The sequence below is a fragment of the Carassius auratus genome, chromosome 16 (genome assembly GCF_003368295.1).
Source record: "Carassius auratus strain Wakin chromosome 16, ASM336829v1, whole genome shotgun sequence".
Classification (NCBI taxonomy): Eukaryota; Metazoa; Chordata; class Actinopteri; order Cypriniformes; family Cyprinidae; genus Carassius; species Carassius auratus.
In genome coordinates, this window is record NC_039258.1 from 26,975,989 (window position 1) to 26,996,316 (window position 20,328).

At 38.5% G+C, this 20,328-nt stretch overlaps 2 protein-coding genes across 4 annotated transcripts; one reads left to right on the forward strand and one right to left on the reverse strand.

Annotated features, from left to right (window-relative positions):
• Nucleotides 1–703: 703 nt before the first annotated feature.
• Nucleotides 704–13,795, reverse strand: zhx2a (zinc fingers and homeoboxes 2a). 3 transcript variants are annotated; one of them, XM_026284952.1, is made up of 2 exons: nt 13,188–13,795; nt 704–3,272 (listed from the first exon to the last, which is right to left on the reverse strand). In XM_026284952.1, the coding sequence occupies exon 2, from the start codon at nt 3,129–3,131 to the stop codon at nt 714–716; it is 2,418 nt and encodes an 805-aa protein (XP_026140737.1). In that variant the 5' UTR covers nt 3,132–3,272; nt 13,188–13,795; the 3' UTR covers nt 704–713. The 3 variants fall into 3 exon arrangements, with proteins under 3 accessions (XP_026140737.1, XP_026140738.1, XP_026140739.1); XM_026284953.1 differs by lacking the exon at nt 13,188–13,795 and adding an exon at nt 12,474–13,181; XM_026284954.1 differs by lacking the exon at nt 13,188–13,795 and adding an exon at nt 12,083–12,453.
• Nucleotides 13,796–14,868: 1,073 nt separating this feature from the next.
• Nucleotides 14,869–20,217, forward strand: LOC113116672 (protein lifeguard 1). Its single transcript, XM_026284956.1, has 10 exons — nt 14,869–15,069; nt 15,326–15,588; nt 15,837–15,915; nt 18,424–18,477; nt 18,573–18,663; nt 18,755–18,792; nt 18,910–18,997; nt 19,095–19,184; nt 19,266–19,313; nt 19,534–20,217. The coding sequence occupies exons 1-10, from the start codon at nt 14,975–14,977 to the stop codon at nt 19,681–19,683; spliced, it is 996 nt and encodes a 331-aa protein (XP_026140741.1). The 5' UTR covers nt 14,869–14,974; the 3' UTR covers nt 19,684–20,217.
• Nucleotides 20,218–20,328: the final 111 nt, after the last annotated feature.

Sequence of the window (20,328 nt, forward strand, 5' to 3'; positions counted from 1 at the left end):
GGACCACATTGTGTTTTAAACCAGCTTCACCAGCAGGTGGGTTAGTTTTGTGTCCACTCACAAAAATGATTGAACATTTCATTATAAGTGTCAAGGGAAATGTCTTGGGACTCCTATTATAAACGTAACAAAAGTCTCATCTTCAAAAAATTGTACAAATCTGTTGAAGTACAGAAAAAAATATTTACAAGGGCCCTTTTAAAAAACAAACATAATAATAACAACATAGCAGTCAAACTTTGGCACTCCATGGTCACTCTCCAGACAGTGTTTCACAGATGCTCCCAAGTCCATCTCGTCTCTGATAAGCTCTGAGTCCAGATATGAGATCATTGGTTCCATTCACGACAACAGAGGTCATTCCTTAATCAACAGGCCCATCTAGTTCAGCCATAGCAGCCTGTTTTCTTCTGCAACAGAACAAGCAACAAATGCCACTTGACTCACATAAATTATGGATGAAGCTTTGAAAGAAAATCCAAAATTGACACGCTGCACCCTCCCAGCATACATAAAATTTGGGCTCTGCCTTCTCTCTCACTGCCAAACTGTTTAAAGGCTAAATTACAGACTGCTGACATTCTAGGTGTCTTACAACCACATCTGCTACATCATCATGAGAAGCAGCTATTTCTCAAGGAAAGATACTGTCTCACTCCTCAAAAGATCAAGCAGCTAGTTAAAATAAAAAAATGACTATTACCTTTATCACTTCATCCTGTCACTCTGTGCTCAGACGACAGAACTTCAAGGTCTCGTGCCACTTTCTGTGCATCATAATCTTTGCCTTCAATGTCAGCTGCCAAGGAAACCCACCTCTTACCATCTACACTCGCCTGTCCGTGTTGATCCTTGCTCTTGCTGATATCAGGCATGTTGTGCCCCAGCTTACTGGTGAACCATTCGACTATGTCCTGGTTGGTTAGTTTCGACTGCTCTGCAAGCTTCTCAAAACCCTCCTCTTTTTGTACCTTTGTCTCTTGAAAGTGCCTTTGAAGGACACTCTGGGCCTGCTCCGAGATCAATGTGCTGTTTTGTCCATTAGATCTCTTGTTGCTAAGACTTTGAAATTGCTCCATCCAACCTAACGTTCCATTTTTCAGAGCAGATCTGTTGTCCTTAAACCACCGGACAATTTCTGTACGAGCTAACCCTGTTTGGATTTCTAGTTGGTTGTACTCCTCTGGTGAGGGCCACTGGGTTTGTGCAAACATGTCTTTAAGAAGGCAGAGAGACTTGCCATCAATGGCCTCTGGACACACTGAAGACGTGAGAATGGGAAGAGGCGAGTCCCTGACTCTGCAGTCCTGCTCATGGACTCCATTCAGTGTCCCCCTTTGAAGGTGATGCTCCAGCCTTTTTGAGCCCATTGAGTTGAGCAAGGCTTGCTCCAGGTTGTCTCGCAGTGCACGGCGCTCCTTAAACCAGCAATCAATTTCGGTTTTAGAGAGTCTGGTGTCTGTCACAAGGTGCTCTATCTCAGCCTGGGTTGGAAAACTAGTCCTTTGGAAACTCTCCTCTAACTTTTTCATTTGCTCAGAGGATTTGCCTTTAACTCTCTCTAGTAGGGGAAACTGTGTGGCAACAGGCTTATGCGGTTGGCTGTCCTTCGATGAGAGGTCTGTTTTAATCTGTTGCACTGCCTTATGGTTTCCATGGCGCTGATCACTGAACCATTTTTTGATCTCTCCCCAGGAGAGGCCAGTCATCTCGATGAGACGATACACTTCTTCATCATCAGGAAACTGGCACTGAGAATAGCTGGTGGTGAGCTCTCTGATTTGATCAGGGGTTTTTTCACAATCTGAAGAAAGGCTTGGTGTCGGAGAGACAGGCTTGGGAGTGCTCTGAACGGACTGAATTATTGAAGGCCTCTTTATCTCTGGAGCAACCGGTGGTGCTCTGTGGGCCCTCTTGACACCCTGTGCTATTTGATTTGACACTGTTAGTGCAAGAGGAACACCAGTAGCAGTTGAGCCATTGGAAACCGGTGCCAACACCAGGCCAGATTGTCCAAGAACATGGCAAGGGACGGTCTGGATAAGGGGCTGTGAAGCTTTAGTGGACTGAGTTAAATGAGTAGGTAAGACAGTGAATGCCTGTTGAACAGACTGAATCGTTCCATTGAACATCTTCTTTCGTGCTTCCTCAACCTCCTCAGGAGACCAGCTGATGCCTTGTTTTAGACGTTGGGTAGTGAACCACACTTTGATTTGTTCTTCAGGGTGTTTGGAGGCTGCAGTGAGCCAAGAAAGCTCTGCTTGTGTAGGGTACGGAAACTTGTTGAAGGAGGTTATGAGGGTCAAATTGCCATCTAGCGCGGGGTTGTACTTTGATGTGTTCAAGGGGACAGCGATTTTTGGTACTAAGTTGTAGTTAGGTGGGCGTTGCAAGGATGGCATTATATGAGAGAGGCCATCCCTAAGAGTTGCATCTGGGATTATCACAGTCCCGTTCACATTCACAGCAGTAATTTGCTTTTTCTGTAGATCTTGAGCAAGTTTGTCCAGCGGACTATCGTCCTGCAGCTGTAAACTATCTATTTTAGGCTTACCCACCTTAACAGTACTGGATTTGCTCAGAGGAAAAGAAGTAAAGTTCTCTCCTGACTGAGGGCTGGTGGTATCATAGAGGACTGCACAGTTCGAACCTTCGATTGTCTGTTCCAGAATAGTCTGACTGTTGAGTTTGATTCTCTTGAACTTGAAGTTGCTCTCACCAGGATGGCATTTCTCATTGTGTTCCGTCAAAGAATCAAACTTTTTTGTGTTGAAGTTGCATACCGCACACAAGTAAAGTGGGTTGAGTATAACATTGGGGTGGTTGGAATCGACATGATCTTTGAACTCATTGAGATTTTGTGTGGAAAAGGGACAGTATTTGCACTCATAGCCTCCCTGGAGTTTCCTCTGTGGTCGTGTTTTCACTTCAGGTTTTTCTAGCTCTGTTGCTTCCTGTGCAGAGTTCACAGAACTCTTCTTATCCGTCCAGTCCTCACTAGAAGACACATGTGAGGATCCATTTTCTTCTGGACCATCCACACAGGAATCCATTTCTTCTGGATCATCTGCAGTTACAAAGTCATCCGGTCGGATCATGCAGGGTGTTGTAGACTTTCTTCGACTAGCCATGGTCAGGGAGTAAGACGTTACAGTACAGGGGGCAATGGGCAGGTCTTTGTCTGGTGGAGGATCGATAAAGGATGATTCCGCTGACTGTGAATGTCAGCTCCAATGGAAGACTTCATGAGACTTCATCCCAGGTCACACAGTCTATTTAAAAAAAAAATACAAATTAAGAATTGATATAGCAAAACTACATTTTCATGCATTGGGTAATGAGGTATTAACTATATGTAAAATAATTACTGGGGTGCCTAAGGGGGTAAAATAATAAAAATAACTAAATCACAAAACAGTACAATAAAAAGTAATCAAATAAAAGCATTCCTGAAAGAACGTTTTAAGAAAGGTTTTAAAAACAGCTAAAGAATTAGTGTCCCTAATGTTAATCGGGAGATAATGCCACAGTTTTGGAGCATATGTTGAAAAAGCCCTGTCCCCCCCTGGATCATAACAGTGTTTTGGGAACAACTAAAGGCTTATTTATTCTTCTGTGTCGGACCTACGCCATAGCCTTTATGCCGTAGGCTATGCGTGGTTGTCTGTGTCGACTTGCAGTACATATGCAAACTGCTAGTCTGCAGTGTCCAAAGGCAAGTTGTTGGTGTAACCTGCAGTACCACGACAAAAGCTGAAGAAGCAGCTCATCAGAGAAGCATTATAGCCATTAAAGGCTTATTTATTCTTCTGTGTCGGACCTACGCCATAGCCTTTATGCCGTAGGCTATGCGTGGTTGTCCGTGTCGATGTGCAGTACATATGCAAACTGCTAGTCTGCAGTGTCCAAAGGCAAGTTGTTGGTGTAACCTGCAGTACCACGACAAAAGCTGAAGAAGCAGCTCATCAGAGAAGCATTATAGCCATGACAGTGGCAAATAAATATCAAATCATTATTTAAAACTACAAAAGGAGACAACAACGCAACAGGAGAAGATGGCATTCTTTCCATCTCCACAAGGACTTGTACCACGGCAGATCAACATTGTTTATCGCAGACAACTACTGATGTATAATGCTATGTAGTATAATAAATGATAAGACACTTGTTCTTTGCTTTGTTTTATTTTATATGAGAAGGTGTAACATTAAAATATATTAAAGTGCACATAAAAACTCACAAAACTAAAGTACATACAAAGGGAGGAATTCTAGCAGACCAATCACAGTGCTTGCAGTCTGCACACACTAGAAATGCTGTTAGATTTTTGGAGAGGTTCACGTCAGGCTACGGCGTAAGGGGGTGCATCTACGTGTAGGCTACCGTAAAGTGCGAACTGGTGTGTAAGGTGTTAAAAGATCTGCCAGATACTGTAGAGCAAGACCATGCAGGGCCTTGTATGTAAGCATTAAGATTTTAAAATCTATAGTACGGTATTTAACCCCAGTTAAAATTATAGCTGCTGAATTCTGCAAGTATTGCAATTTGTTAAGAAAGGATTTGGACACTAACAAGGAGAGCATTGCAATAATCAATATGTGATGAAACTAAATAATCAATTTTTAAGCTACAGAAAAGGGCAACATAGGCCTAATACATGCAATATTTTTAAGATGAAAAAAAGGAGGTCTTTACCGTGTTCTGTACAAAAGGCTTGAATGACAGGATGGCATCAAAGATAACACTAACACGATTTTTTTTTGTTTACTGTGTAGCTCTAGGGCAACACAATCAACTGATAGATCTATAGAATCAGCATTTTGCAGTTGGTGGGGAGAGCAAATAAGCATATCTTCAGTTTTAGAGCTATTTAGACAAAGAAAATCTTTAAACATCCAAATCTTAATCTCAGAAAGTTACAGTTGGAAAGATGAGGGACATCCAAAAACTGACCAGGTTGAGAATGTATAAAAGTCTGAATATCATCAGCATAGAAGTGGCAGCTGAGGTTAAGGGATCTTAGCTGACCAAGAGGATGAAATGCTAAAAAGCAGGGGACCCAGAACTGAGCCCTGTGGGACACCAATACAAACAGGATCCACATCAGATCTGAAACCATTCACGAAGACAAATTGACTGTGACCCATAAAATATTACCTAAACCAATCTAGCGCAGTTCCAGATACATCTGACAAGAAAGACCACACCACAGAATGAGTCAAAAAAGTCTAAGTCAACTGATGAAATACAATGAAACAGTGAAAAACAAACATGTTACTGAAAAATTTGTCCATAAACAAGGTATATTCTAGCCTACAATAAATGTCCCTCACATTTCCTTTATCAAATTTGTATGAAGTCAAACTTGGAAAACTTGTGAATTGCACAGAAAAATTTTGAGCAGTCCACAAAGTCATATTAGGTGCTGTCGAGAGATGATTAACAGCTGTGCAGTGTGCAAAGATTGATAGAAAACACTGGTTTCTAATCACTGGATGCTGCAAGTTGTGTGTCTGACTCTGCTTCATCTGGTCTATGACTGCCTTTAGACACTTAATGTGAAAATGCATAGAGTTTTTCAAGGTTTAAAGGCTTACAATGTCTCTATGCCTCAATGTGATGCAAAAGGTATCAGCTTTTTAATCACAGTTAATTGTCACTTCAGGTGCAACACAGCTTGATTTAGTGTGAAAATCAATCACAAAGGACTAAAGAACCTCATTAAAAATAAAACTGAGGTGTTACAGCTCCTGCATAAAAGCATTTAGATACACACCCCAGTGGTGTGTATTAAATTAGTGGTATCAGCAATATTGTGGTCAATCCGGATGGGAGAGGCAAAAACATCCTGTGCTAGGCTGAACTTGTCCAGTCCAATAATAGCCTTCCTCAGGCCTGTGTTGCCCTCAGCAGATCTAAGTACTTTTGAGACCGATTAAATATGGATGGGACCCTGAGCATCTCATATCACAGCCTCAACTCACTGTGAGATCATCTGTATAATGTAACCTTCGAATGTTTTTTCTTCTTCCTTGATACAACTGTGCTAAGGGCAAAAAGGACAAACAAAAGTTCAAAAGAGGAAAATCTGAATTTTGACATTTTTAAACACCATTAAATATATATGTGTGTGTGTGTGTGTGCAGAGAGAGATAAATAGAGAAATAGATAGAGAAAGACTCAGATTCACTTAAATCAGTCATGTATTACCTGGAAAGGAAAGGAAAGGAAAGGAAAGGAAAGGAACACTTATCATGCAGACTCATAATTTTAAATGTTTGCCAAGGGCTTACAGGCAATAAAGAACGAGAAAGCATGAGACATAAGTTATGATCACATAGCATTCAATCTAAAGCCATTCAAAAAGAAACATTACTTTGCCTCAAGTCTCAATAGCTGTTATGGACATAAAAATGAAACAGAATGCTGTGAACTAAAGACCATGCTAAAGGCAATTTGTTTGTTTGTTTTTTTCAATTATTAGAATTGAAATGAAAGGATTTGACACTGTCGATTGACTACTTGAAGTAGCATCAATATTATAGCAATAGACTACTAAATGTTAACACAAGCTGGAGGGTGTTCAGCATGAAGCACAGTTTCTCTAACATGGTACAGCCTGGTTCTCCTGTATGGATTCACATGCATTAACATGCGTGTTTCCAGAAGAGGATGTTGCTGAGGAGCCAATGTGAAGGGGCGGAGACTGAGCTCTGTTAATATTGTGGAGCACAGTGTGTGTGTGGGGGGGGTGAATTTGGGATTGAGGCAGAATTAATTTAAATCTCATCAAATGGGGCTCTAGAAGCCCGCAGCACTGCACAGATGTACACCGAGTGCTATTTTTCATGTTAATACTGTCACCAAATGTTGAGAGTAATTGGTATAGATCAGACCACCTTCACCAGTTTTTTTACTTGTGGCACTGCTGACTCCTTTTGAATTTTAGGATGAGGCGGCAAAGGTCTCTGGATCCACAGCAGCAATGATACCTGATGCTCAGTAACATTCTTTATTAAACAGAAGCACCACAGTTTCAATTTCAAGGTTTTAGTAACAAGAACTAAACACTGTTTAAGAGAGAAAATAATTTTTCTAAATGAGGATTAATGTTCGTTTATGTGAGGATGACGTAGTTTTGCAGTAGAAAAATGACACAGAGCTCAGAGCAAAGTCCTTTGGGTAGGTGTCCAGGCTTTCAGTGGCTTGGGGTACCAAGGGACAGGTCACGAAAAAGCTGGACTCATGCGTTGTCATGGAAATGGCCCAGCAGCAGGTGGGAGGGATTTTCTCCAAAGAGATCCAGATGAGGAACGTTCTGCATTCCTATTTTTGGCCGAGCCCTGTTCTTTCGGGGTGAAACCCACACTGAGAGATTGTATTCATCCTATTAATTCTATATTTGTAAACTTGTGTATATGCTGATGCAGGTTTCGTGAATCAGTATAAGAGGGTGCATTAATCATGCTTAATCAGAGGAAGCAAAACTAAACTTAAACAAAAGCTAATATGTATCTTGTTGATATCGCGAACAAAGAAACAAAAATAAATGTCTGGTTGTATGTTCATTTCCTGGCATGTTCCATTAATAGATTACAAATTAAAGTACTTTTTGCCAAATGATCAGTGAGATGGTGTGCTTAACCTTGAGGAAAAAAAAACACTGATCGTCAGCCTCAGAAAGTCGGACAAAAAATTACATGAGAATTAATTTTCTACTCATTTTATACAGACTGCAGCTTTTTAACCCTTTACATTTTACTTATTTCCCAGTAATAAACATGAATTTAAATTAAACAAAACTTCACATTTCAATTTCAAAAAAAATTCAGAAAATTAACTAACAAGTTTGCACACAACATATGAGATATAGCAATATATATATATATATATATATATAGAAATGGTGATCAAAGTCTACATTTAAAACCAAAAAGGTTCATCCCAAATTAGATAACCTTTTGGCTAAAAGTCAGTTAACATCAAAAAGTGCTCACCGTTTAAATAAAAAAACATGAAAACTGTTCCTCTACAGTTTTGATGGGACACCAAACTTCAACGTATCCATGGAAATAGCCTTTTGTAGTTACACAGAGTCATTCTGTGGCAAAAAAGTATGATTCAGAAGAACATATGATCTAAAATCAATATCCAATGAAAACAAAGGATTTTTTTCAGGACCCACACCGCATTATTTTGAAACAGGTCACTATTATGCAGGGAAAACCATGCTTAATTTTGACCAAGTAACCAGAGACATGGCGTTCCTGCTAGAGCCATCTGTAACGGCCTGGCTGCTCAACAGCATACAGTGTCTTCAAAAGAAACCAAATCTCTGTGGTTGACCACTAAGTTATATGGTTGTGGTCCCAGAGAGTTCATGAAATTCTCATGGAAAGGGTCACGCTGAGAAACAAGAGATCAGGGTCATGTTTGAGCACAGCGTCTATGAGCCTCGGATGAAATACTCTGTTAAATCAAATACTAATCCAGTAACACCGGTTAGTTAACATGACTGGTGTATCTACATTGGCAAATGTTTTTTTTTTTATTAAACAACGACATTAAACCTTTATTGATCTGATGACTTGATAACATTTATACAACACTAACCACAGCCAGTTTGGACATGAATGTCAACCGTCTTCTCTGGAAAACTCCTTAGAAAACAAAAAAGACTCTACTAAGCCTCCGATATGCTGGACAACTGGATTGCTCAACAGATACTAGATTCATACCACTGGACAGTGATCACTGCTGTCATCCATCTGTGAGTTTGAGTCATGACACATAAGAGGCCCGAATAACACAGATCCCACAGAGATCGAAAGCTCTGCATGACTCCACAAAAACACAACCACTCTAAAGATGTTTATAGCTTTCCGCGTCTCATCTAATGCATTCCAACATGCTGATGTGAATTGAAAATTACAATCACAATTGTCTTCTTGTGCAATGATGCCACAACTGCTCATTTTAAAAGGACCTTGCACACGGAGTCTGACATTTTGTATGCACTTTTTCTAAATCGGTTACCCTTTCTTATTAAAATGCTTGCTACAGATGCGAAAAAACAGGCAATCTAATTATTTTAATGACAAATGAAAGTTTCGGAGGCAGTGTAACCATGATTGAAACAACGTGAAGTCATATTTATTTTTTAATGTGCAAAAATTTCAGACTGTGTGCAAATACCTTAAAGCTGCACGACATATCTGTATCATATTTTTACATTTAGATTACCTTTGTGGTCACTGAAAGTTATTTTTTTTAAATACTTTAAGACTTTAAACTGATTGATTTATATTTGATAGTATTTTCAATATATTTTCATTTGTTTAAACAATATAACATTTAAATGACGAGTTTGTTGCTTATTCCACATCATATGAAAATTATTATTTACCCACATCGGTCATAAATTTAATTATGACGCATCCCTAGCTCATTTGCATTTAATCAAATCATTTCAATATGATTCCTTTATATATTTATTATCTAACATCTAAAAGTGTTAGTGGATTTGTAAGAAAAACCTTACAAGCAGAGAACTGAAAATCAAGTGAGCGGCATGAAAGAGACACGAGGAGTGGGTAAATTCTTCAACTCCGCTCAGGCATACTAAAAAGAGCTTTGATGTTATAATTTCACATCAAAACGAACCATCTTCACTTACTATTTATTGGTACAAACACATTGTGAGCTATTATCTATCGCTCTCAAAGACTGAAATCCTCTACAAGATGAAAACTTATTTAATTACATTGCATGCCTGAATTATTCAAGCTCATGAAATAGGGCACTAGAAGCATGTTCTGTCTCTGCTGTACAAACACTAGTGTTGTGCTCTGTCTGGACTCACAATATCACTACATTATCATCATGAAACATTTCAAATCAGCAGCCCACCTGCCAATGATGTTCTCCCCTTTTAGAAATATATTTGTAAGTTCCTACGTGGCAAGTTTTCCTACTCCGCCACCTTTTTCACCCAGCTTCTCCTCACCTATAAAAAGAACAATTGAACTGGTATTTGCATCTTAGAAGTTCATCTAAACACCACCATTTTTTTGACAAGTCCTCTGAGGCTCCAGTTCAAAAATAATAAACTTCCTCTCGAAGCTAAAAATAGACACCCCACGTGACAGATGTTGTTGACTGCAAACCCTTATTTTCTTTTCTCCATAGTACTGTAAGTTCAGGTCAATGCACTGATAAGACTCGAGCATAAACTCAACGTCTTTAGGCCTGAATCATTTTATCTCGGGTCCCTGATGGAGCATCGCCATCTTTCACAGATGCTATAACAGTTTAGCTTCTCTAAAAATTATAGAGCTGCTCAGACACAAGGTGAATGTAATTCAAGTCACTTGAGGATCTACAGGCTTTAAAATGTATCCGCCTGCACATGCAAATGAATAAACATCTGTGTCATTTGTTAAGAATTTTTATTAACCTGCTACTCAATATTAGGGTCAGTTTAGTTCTATGCAGTATCTCCATTAAACCTCCAAAAAAGCTGGGTCACGACTGCAAAAGTAGGGCAGAATATTGGCAACAGGGAGGCTGCTCAACAGCGAGCGACGTCTCTCCCTTTAGGGAAAAAAACCCATCTCAAATGGACTGTTTTGTTTTGTTTAGGCCTAGTACAAGTAAGAATCTATTATGCTGAGGCCCATAAGAGCACAGCTGCTTCTACTGCCACTCAAACACATTCAACAAACTCAAATATATATATAATAATCATATACGAGATATGACATGAAGTTATGAATCATGATTTGTTGTACTCATCATGCAGCAGTCTAGTAAAAAAAACAAACTGAATAAGACGGTATGCCACCTTCAACCGCAACTTCAGCTTGTTGTCGCACACGTCAGGTCTGACTCTATCTTTTCCAGGACATGAAGGCAAAGGGAAATTAATAGCTTTAGTAGTGATGACTAATAAATAACCCGGCTCCAATGTGAGGCCAGACTGCCTCACAAAGAGGCTCTGCTTTCAGTGGAGTCATGACCACCAGCCCTGACAGAGAACACACAGCTTTCAAGGGAGCCCAGCCCACGGCTGTGACATCAGCGACTGTCGGCTTAGTCACCCGCTACGAGGCAGAGGCAGCAGCAACCACCTCCTCAAAGACGTCAGCTCCTCACGAACGCGGGCAGCCATTTTGAATCCAGCCAGTCACCTGGCACAAACCGCATTTTGTGCCAGAGCAACTCGAGGAGAGTTGTACTTTTGACAAAACACGTCACCACTTTGTAAAAGTTGCCTCAGTTCTGGTTGCATGAATAAACCTTTGTAGTGAGAGATGTTTCCATACTACGACCCATAAGGTGAACGCTAAAGGTTGGCAAGTGTGTTTGTGTCAGGCAGAATGAGAATCTATAGCAAATGGCATAAATACAGAATAAACCTTAGCGAAACTGTATCTGAATGCCATTCGGTGAGCACAGTGAAAAACACATTAACTTCAGACACATAGGAATAGCTGTTTCTTTATAGTTTGTACTAGCCTATCTTAACAATATCCTGTTTAGTAACAAGCCAGTTTTTAAAGATCATTTTGGCTAAGATTAATAAACAACATATTGAAATGTGAGACTAACTGATAATGCTAAATACATATCTAGATCAAGTCAACAAACATGAACAACCAAACTGATTTTCTCTCATTAAGCCTTATGCTGTAAACTAAACCAAACCTCAGATTATACAGTCCATGATATGATGGAGCATGTGGTAAGAACACAAACGGAGTATTTTACGCTGAGTAATACTCCTGGGAAGGGGATATATGATGTTAAAAGAGTCGCAAATAAAGTTGCTGCAAGAGCTAAAGATGCAGATGTCCCTCTTCAGTCTGAATCAGATTTAGTAAGAGCTTTATAGCCAAGTATGACTTGATTTAAACTCAAGAAAGCCCTCTGATACTACAAAACTGCTCAACTTTACACTTACACACTAAACCATGTTGGAGGAATATTCTAAAAGTGATTTTCCAGCAACATCAGAGATCAGACTATAATAAAAAGTAGGAAAGTCTTGTCAGTTATAGACCAAAAGCAATGGTTTTCAAACCTCTCCATGAAGGAGCCCCAGCGCTGCACATTTTGTATGTCTCCCTGTATCTGACACACCCACTTCAGGTCTTGCAGTCTCCAATAATGAGCTGATGAGTTGAATCAGGTGTGATAGATGATGAGGGAGGCATACAAAATATGCAGGGTTGTATCCAGGGCAGGTCTGAGAACCACTGGCTTAAGTAAACAGTCCAGCATATCTTACACAAATGCGAGATTTGATCTGTAGTCTATGCATACCCTGGGAAAGCATTTAGAATTACATGTGACTGGACATTGAAGCAGATGACACACTTGAATCACCTGAAATGACCTAGGAATGCATTTACGATGCAGCAACTTACTGTATGTTATATTAAGAATATTGAACAACTCAGATATCCACTTACTGAGTAGTAAATTCAGCTTAAGAAATGCATTTGCCCAATATAGAGTGCTGCAAGTCTCTAGTAGTATGGATGCGACAATTTTGGGAACTATCGCAGATGTGAACACGGTGCTGCAATGTGGCTCGCGTCTGATGCGTGTGCCATGCAGTATGGTCGTGGAAGGCGTCACCACTGCCTACATCATACGACACTGAGCCCAAATCAAGTAGTTGCGTGCCATGCTCACTTCATACAAACGCATGAATAAATCATTCTTAGTTCGAAATAGATTTGCGGTCGTGTCGTACAATGGAAAATAAGGGTTTGTGGAGGCAAAACAGACTCCAATAAAAATCCCTTGGACCGACGTAACGCCATGTCGACATTGGTAGCCATATTTTGCTGCTTATTTCGACATCAGAGAAGTAGACGTTCTCGCGCCCATTGCTGTTCAACTTTAACAATTCTGTGAAACTTTCCGCAAGCCACACCAAATCACAGCGCTGGAAACATTAAAACTGAGGTTATCGGGTCAGGTCGATGCGGTTATTCTGGTGCCATATTTTTACAATTCGCCGCGGGCAAACAAAGTTCAGCTGAAATAAACAACTGACATCAGAAGCACTTAACGGCACGTTTCGGACAACTACTTATTGTGTGTATTAAAACGCGCCCGCAACTTTAAAGCTTGTTTGCTAATTTTCCAGGCGACACGAATAATTCAGCGATTCTTACCTGCCCACCAACCAACGGGAGACGCTGGGACGTGAGGTTACTGACAGCTAGACTCCAAAATTGCGTACTTTTCCACGTGTACCGCCTACAGAAGCGTACGATTGTAACGATTCCGCCGAATTCTAAAGACAACAGCCGAAAAAAATTGGCGATCACAGGGGGATCTACGCCAAAACCCACATGATCAACTACGTCAGCAGACGTATTTGCATACGATACGAGACGCTGTTCCATCCTGACTTTGGAAACGAATTCTTAAACGCAAAAGTTTGAAAATCGCCGATGGCGAGCGCTGGCTTCGAGTGCACGAGCAGTAGTTCACTTCGCCCCTGTGCTTCCTTCTTTGAGATGAATAAACCGCTGTTGTTTTGACGTCCCCTGCGTGAGTTTGGATCACAGGTCATTGAATATTAAGCACTCTGGTGAAGGCCAGTGGCTGAGCGGTTTTCTCCTCACTCCTCCCATCCTCGCCTCTGTCCCCTCTCTCTCGCCCTCCCTCTCCTCTTCCCCTCCCACGGTTTGCCCGTAGCCTTGCTACCGTTGTGCATCAAAACAACCAGGTCGACTTTTAAAATAAAAAGACGCATTGCAACTCGAAGAAACTGATGCGGGAATACAGACGTCGCTATGGAAACCTACCTCGCGGACGTTTTCTTAAGTTTGTGGCACCCTGCCAAATGCTGGAAATATTAAAACTGTACACTTAAAAGGCAGGAATAGAGTAACATATGACACAGTTATTTATTTGGAAAATTATAAGACACTTGACGCAGTGGGCATGAACGCTGCTGCTGCAGAAGCTTATGAATTATTCATTAATCAGGACCGATCCGCCAGTGTTTGGATATATTTACATACAAATAAGCAGCTAATGAATTATTAATGGTAATTTTCTTGATCTTTGTTCTTTGTCGTTGATTTTAACTTATGGGCACATGTTTTATTCATGACTAATAAGGTAGCACACCTGCACATTTAGTTGTCAATATATTTAACGCCATCTACAGGACATGCAAGGGAATGTTTAATGGATTATTTGTCGGTAACTGCACTCTGGGGTTACTCGTAATTCTTGCAGACTGAATGCAAATGTAATTAGCCGTGCAAATTTCCCTTAGAAATATGTGCAATAAAATATAAAAATTAATTAAATCTGTTTATGTTTTGATATTTGTTTCTTTTATTAAACTATTTTTTCTTCCATTTTTTTAACAGTTATTTTCTCACCTTTCTGTTGTTTTTCAGATTTAAATTTTTATGGAACAGTAAAGGGAAAGTTTAGTGAAAGGTGAAATGTGAGCAGAAGCTGTCCATCTCAATAAAAGAAGAAAAAAACGAAGAAGAAAAAGACAAAAAGAAATCAAAATCCATGAAACAGCTTTGTGTGAGGAATAGGCCCAGATTTAAAACAACTTTTATTATGTTTTTGTGATCTCTTTTGTACTTTTAGTAGCTTGCTCACTTTATTTTATTGGGAAGCATGATGGTAGGCAAAAAAAATTAAAAATAATTATCAGTTTGGGGTCTCCCACTCTCCCATTAAATCGCACCACAAAGATGATGTCCTCTAATTAAATAAAGCATTTACATTTTATTTTCATATAGTCAAAATGATAGAAACAAAAAAAAAACAGTTACTTATATTATATTTAGCAGGTACTTATATACTTATATTACTTAGTTATATTATGTCAGTGTTATTTTCATTGTGAAATCTATATAAAAAAAAGAAAAAAAATCCCACACGTGAACTTGGTTCCCATGAATGTGTATTGATTTGATAAGCTATGCAAAGTCCTGTCCCTCTGGAGACAAACTCATCGAGAATAGACTTTGCCCTACGCAACTCATTACAGGAAGCAGAGGGGTATCACACTGAAAGGTAAGTGGCGGTTTTAATGCAAGCTAAATTTCACAATATTTTATGTAACATTTGTGTGTTCGATGAAAATTGTAACAGTTTAGCATAAAGAGAATTTGACATCCTAAATAGATTTTCTATCTTAATCATGTCATTACTTGGCTACTCAAGATAAATATGCTATCATACAAGTGGTATTTGTCTGTGTGGATTTTATTGTAAAATAGTTTAAGATCTTGTATTTACTTTTGATTTTCTAAATTGTGTCTATATTTAGGTTTGTTCAGAGAAACAATATGAACCGAGAGCAGCCTCCCCCTCCGTATAACCCCTATTACCCTCCGCATTATCCTAATGCAACACAGGGTAACATTGGGCAGCCCACAGCTGGCATGATGCCCCCCGCTGGGCAGCCCTCTGCCATCATGATGCCCCCCGTTGTTGAACATGTCAATATGGGGCTTCCAGACAGTGCTCCGCCAGAATACTCTCTGGGATTTGAAGACGAGAACTGCTTTTCAGATGCTTCCATAAGAAGAGGTCAGCTGTGTTATCTTGAACTGACTTTAATCATTTGGTTTTGATATTACAGAAATATCACTTAAACATTTTCACAAATGAAATTTATGTATAGCCTATATTTATATGTATAAATTAGGTGTACAATCAAATTTTAATAATACAAGAGCCTATATTATTTTAAATAGCTATAAGCTATCAGCAATGACATGCATGGGAGTGGTCAATGCTAAAAACTTGTTTCTTGTGTTCAAATGTGCTTCATGTAGGTTTCATAAGAAAAGTGTATCTAACACTTATGGTTCAACTTTTATTAACCATTGGAATCATCTGTGTTTTTCTTTACTGGTGAGTTGACTGGTGTTTATGTGCCACACCTATTTCAAATCATTTCGAAACACAAATTATAGATAAGAAAGTGTACTTAAGTATTACTTCATAGGCTTGAGTAACTTAGGCTCGTCTTTATGTCAGTTAATACAGTTAGATCTGTATATTTGGACATTGACACAATTTTCATAATTTTGGCTTTGTATGCCTCCAGAATAGAATTCAAATGAAACAATTAAGATGAAGTGCAAGACTTTAAGCTTTAATTCAAGAAGTTGAACAAAAACATAACAGAAAATGCTTAGGACAACCATTTTTATACACAGTCCGCTTCCCATTTTCAGGGGCTCAGATATACTTGGACAAATAAATATAATCATAAGTAAAATGTTAATTTCTAATATTTTGTTAAGAATCCTTTTCAGGCAATGACTGTCTTAAGCCTGGAACTCATGGACATCACCAGAGACTGGGTTTATTCCTTTGTGATGCTTTGCCAGGCCTTTGTTGCAGCTGACTTCAGTTGTTGTTGTTTGTTGGTGGGTTTTTACACCTCTAACTTTATATTGAGCAAGTGAAATGCATGCTCAGTCGAGTTGAGATCAGGAGATGGAATTGGCTATTGCAGAATAATCCACTTTCTTACCAGCAAAAACTACTGGGTTGCTTTTGCTGTTTGTTTTGGGTCAACATTCATTTGTATTATCAAGAGCCGCCCAATCAACTTAAGTGCATTTGACTGAATCTCTTGGCAGAGAGTGTATCTCTTCAGAATTCTTCCGCCTGCTTCTGTCTTCTGTCACGTCATCACTAAACACCAGTAACCAGATGGCATGCTAATGCCATCTCACCGCTCCACCATGTTTCACAGACGATGTTGTTTGATTTGGATCATGAGCTGTTCCGAGCCTTCTCCATATTTTCTTTCTTTCTGTCATTCTGGTGAAGAGTGATTTAATTCCAGCCATCCAAAAAATGCTTTTCCAGAAGTGGTCTGGCATTTTTGGATGTTTTTTTTGGCAAAGTCTAATCGGGCCTTCTTTGCCCCTTGAGTTGAATCCACTGTATTTGCTCTTGTGAAGTCTTCTCTTGATTGTAGACCTCCTGGAGAGTTTTCTTCTTTTGGCTGGATGCTGTGAAAGGGTTTTTCTTTACCATGGAGAGGATCCTCTGATCATCCAGCACTGTTGTCCTCCTTGGACGTCCAGGCCTTTTTATGTTGCTGAGCTCACCAGTGCATTCTTAATTTCTCAGAATGTACCAAACTGTTGATTTGGCCATTCTAAGTCTTAACAGTTGTGTGTTTCACCTGCATGGAGGGCCCTTCGGGAAAAAAAATTGTTAGAAATGCTCTTAAGAAAAGTCTTAAGCTTTGACTTAAGTGTCAAAAAATTCTTAGTAAAAAGTAGGACTTTTTTTCTAAGAGTAGGATACATTTATAAAGAGGCTAAAAGCAGCTTTCAATAAAGTCTAAGACTGATTTTTAAGTACTGACTGATGTGACATTTAAATGTCAACACAAAATTGCTGACCTCGACCTCTGAATCAGCCAGTAGTGAGTCTGCTCACAGCAGCACAACACCAATCATTTAATGTAACTACAATAAAATCATTTAATCAATACTCTGAAATATTTTAATATTTAAATGTATTATTATTATTTTTTTAATTATCACAAATTACTGATGCTTCATTTTCTATTGGTATGTCTCATTGTTTACAGTTGGAGCAATGATGTTAATGTGAGTCATCACCAGCCAAAAAAAAAAAAAAAAATATGGAATTACTACATTTCTGCAGTTAGAGCATTGAAATGTTGAGTGGAAGAGGTTATTAAATTTCTTACTTTGTCAGTTACAAAAATAAATAAAATAGATTGATTTTGACAATCTGGTTTGTATCATTTTAGCAACTCCCTATCATCATATAACTCCAATATGTGATATCTTCGCTGGAAAGTGTTCGTCTCTAACCCTGAGAGTTAGGTGTCTAACCCTAACTCTTTGCTGCCATCTTGTAAATCCTAACTGGGTTAGGAGACCTCTTCAGCTCTCTTAAATAAGTTAAGAGCTAATATATAGTCTTAAAATTTCGGAACCTTAATGAATCACTCTTATTCTTAAGTCTAGGAATAAGAGAAAAATTACGTTATTCTTAGAATTTTTCTACACTAAGGACTAAAATTAAGCGGCTTTATACATATGGCCCCAGACCTTTTACCTCCTTAGTTGATGTAGAAATAATGAAGGAATAGCCCACATCTGTCCATAAAATAACTTTTGATTCAACTGTCCAATAACTTATGGCCCCTTGAAAAAAGTGGGGAGGTACATTAAATAGCTGTAATTCCTTAACATTTTCTCCAATTTTAATGAGAATACCCTCAAATTAAAGCTCAAAGCGTGCACTTTAAGTCCATATTCATTAAGCATAAGAGCTTTTGAAAACATGAAAAATATTATAACGTCAAACTTTTAAACAGTAATGTGTATAGAATATTGATGTTGACATGCCATTTTCTTATAGGGAGACACTCAAGGTATGGGTGAGAGGCACAAATTGGTTTACCTACACTATGATGTGAGCACTTCTCCTTTGTTTCTGCATGTCTTAATATGCATGTACTGCACCCATACATATGTTAAACTGACTTCATGTGTTTGTTCCAAATTCAGGTGTGCAACGTTTGTTCTAGTCATTGTTCTTACCTGCTGTGGTGACATACGTCGCAAAGTTCCATTAAACTTCATCTTCCTATTACTATTTGTAAGTAAAAAACAAAGCCACTGTAGTATTTAATTGCGCTAAGCATGAATGTGATAATTTTGTACCTGCTAACTGCTGTTTTCCCACACAGACGATCACAGAAGGCTTTCTCCTTGGATCAGTGGTAGTGTGAGTAAAAAACATCATTAAAAATAATTTCAGTTACTCAAAGATGTGCTCTTCAATTATTCAAAAACTTTAGTTTTACTGCCAGTGTTATAATAAAGAATTGTTATTACTATTCAGGTACTATTCAGCAGACGCAGTGCTGTGGGCAGTGGGTGCAACTGCTCTGGTGACTCTTGCAATGAGTTTGTTTTCACTGCAGTCGAAAGTAAGTCATGAAATTGGCTGTGTACTGTATCAACAAAACAATGTTTAGTTATAAAGTAAAAAACAAAAAAACAAAACATACCTATGGTTGTTTTTAGTGGGACTTCACAGCTCTGTCAGGGAGCATATGGGTATTATGCTGGACGCTGTTTTCATTTGCATTACTCTGTGCAATTCTGAGATCACAGGTAAATCATCAACTATGTTACACTATTATCAAAGATGTCTACTTGTTTATATTTATTTATGCTGATTTTTATGTTTCAAAGTATTTGTACATCCTTTATGCATCACTGGGAACGTTGATCTTCTCTGTGGTAAGAACACATCTTTCTTAGTCATGTTTTATCCACTGTAGTTTTGTCGAATTGTATATGTATAATCCTTGTCTAGGAGGGCTTCCAGATATACTTTAGTATTTTTACTATTAGGTTGGTGCAGTATTAATTTGGTCTGCCAACAGTCTTTTATTGTGCATAATAGAACCCATTCACTGTACTTATCTTACTGTCTCTCCGTTTCTTTTTCCATTCTTAGTACCTGGTGATGGACACGCAGCTCATACTGGGTGGAAAGCACAAATACAGCATCAATCAAGAAGAGTACATCTTTGCTGCACTGAACTTGTACCTTGATATCATCACAATTTTCTTATTATTGCTTCAATTAATTGGAATTTGTCGTTGATGTGGTTTATGAACATCATGATTGCTGCTCCACTCAACACATCTCTCATGTAGACTATTAGGGTTTTGGGACACATTTTTACTCCATTTTTTAAAAACAGCTTCATTGTGTCAATTACATATTGGAAGTTAAACTGAATTTTGGTTAATGGTACAAAAGCCTATAGGTAAATCAGAAGGTGGTGAAACAATTTTCACTCAGAATTTCACCGATTATTACAAAGAAACTGCAAATAACAAATTGGATTAAACATGAATTTTAAAGTATAATTTTTTTGTAAAACATACTCAAATATTTTTTTCAGTGCAGTTTTATAGTAAAATAGATTTTATATTAAATAGATATATAGATAGGTAAAGAAAGGGCAATATCATATATATGGGATATACATATTCAATAAACTCTGGGTTTTTGAGACCACCATTATTTAATTTAAAACATAACTCCATTGTGTCTGTAAGACGTTGTAATAAATGTTCACTGTCATGTCACTGTACTTTAAGTTAAATATATTAAAGTATGTACTGTCACCCATTTGCTATGATTTTAAATCATTTGAGAACAACTAGCCTACTAAAAACCACAAAAATCTACACAATTTACCTAACAGTGCCAGTGTTCACTAGGTAAGAGTGTGTTAGGTTG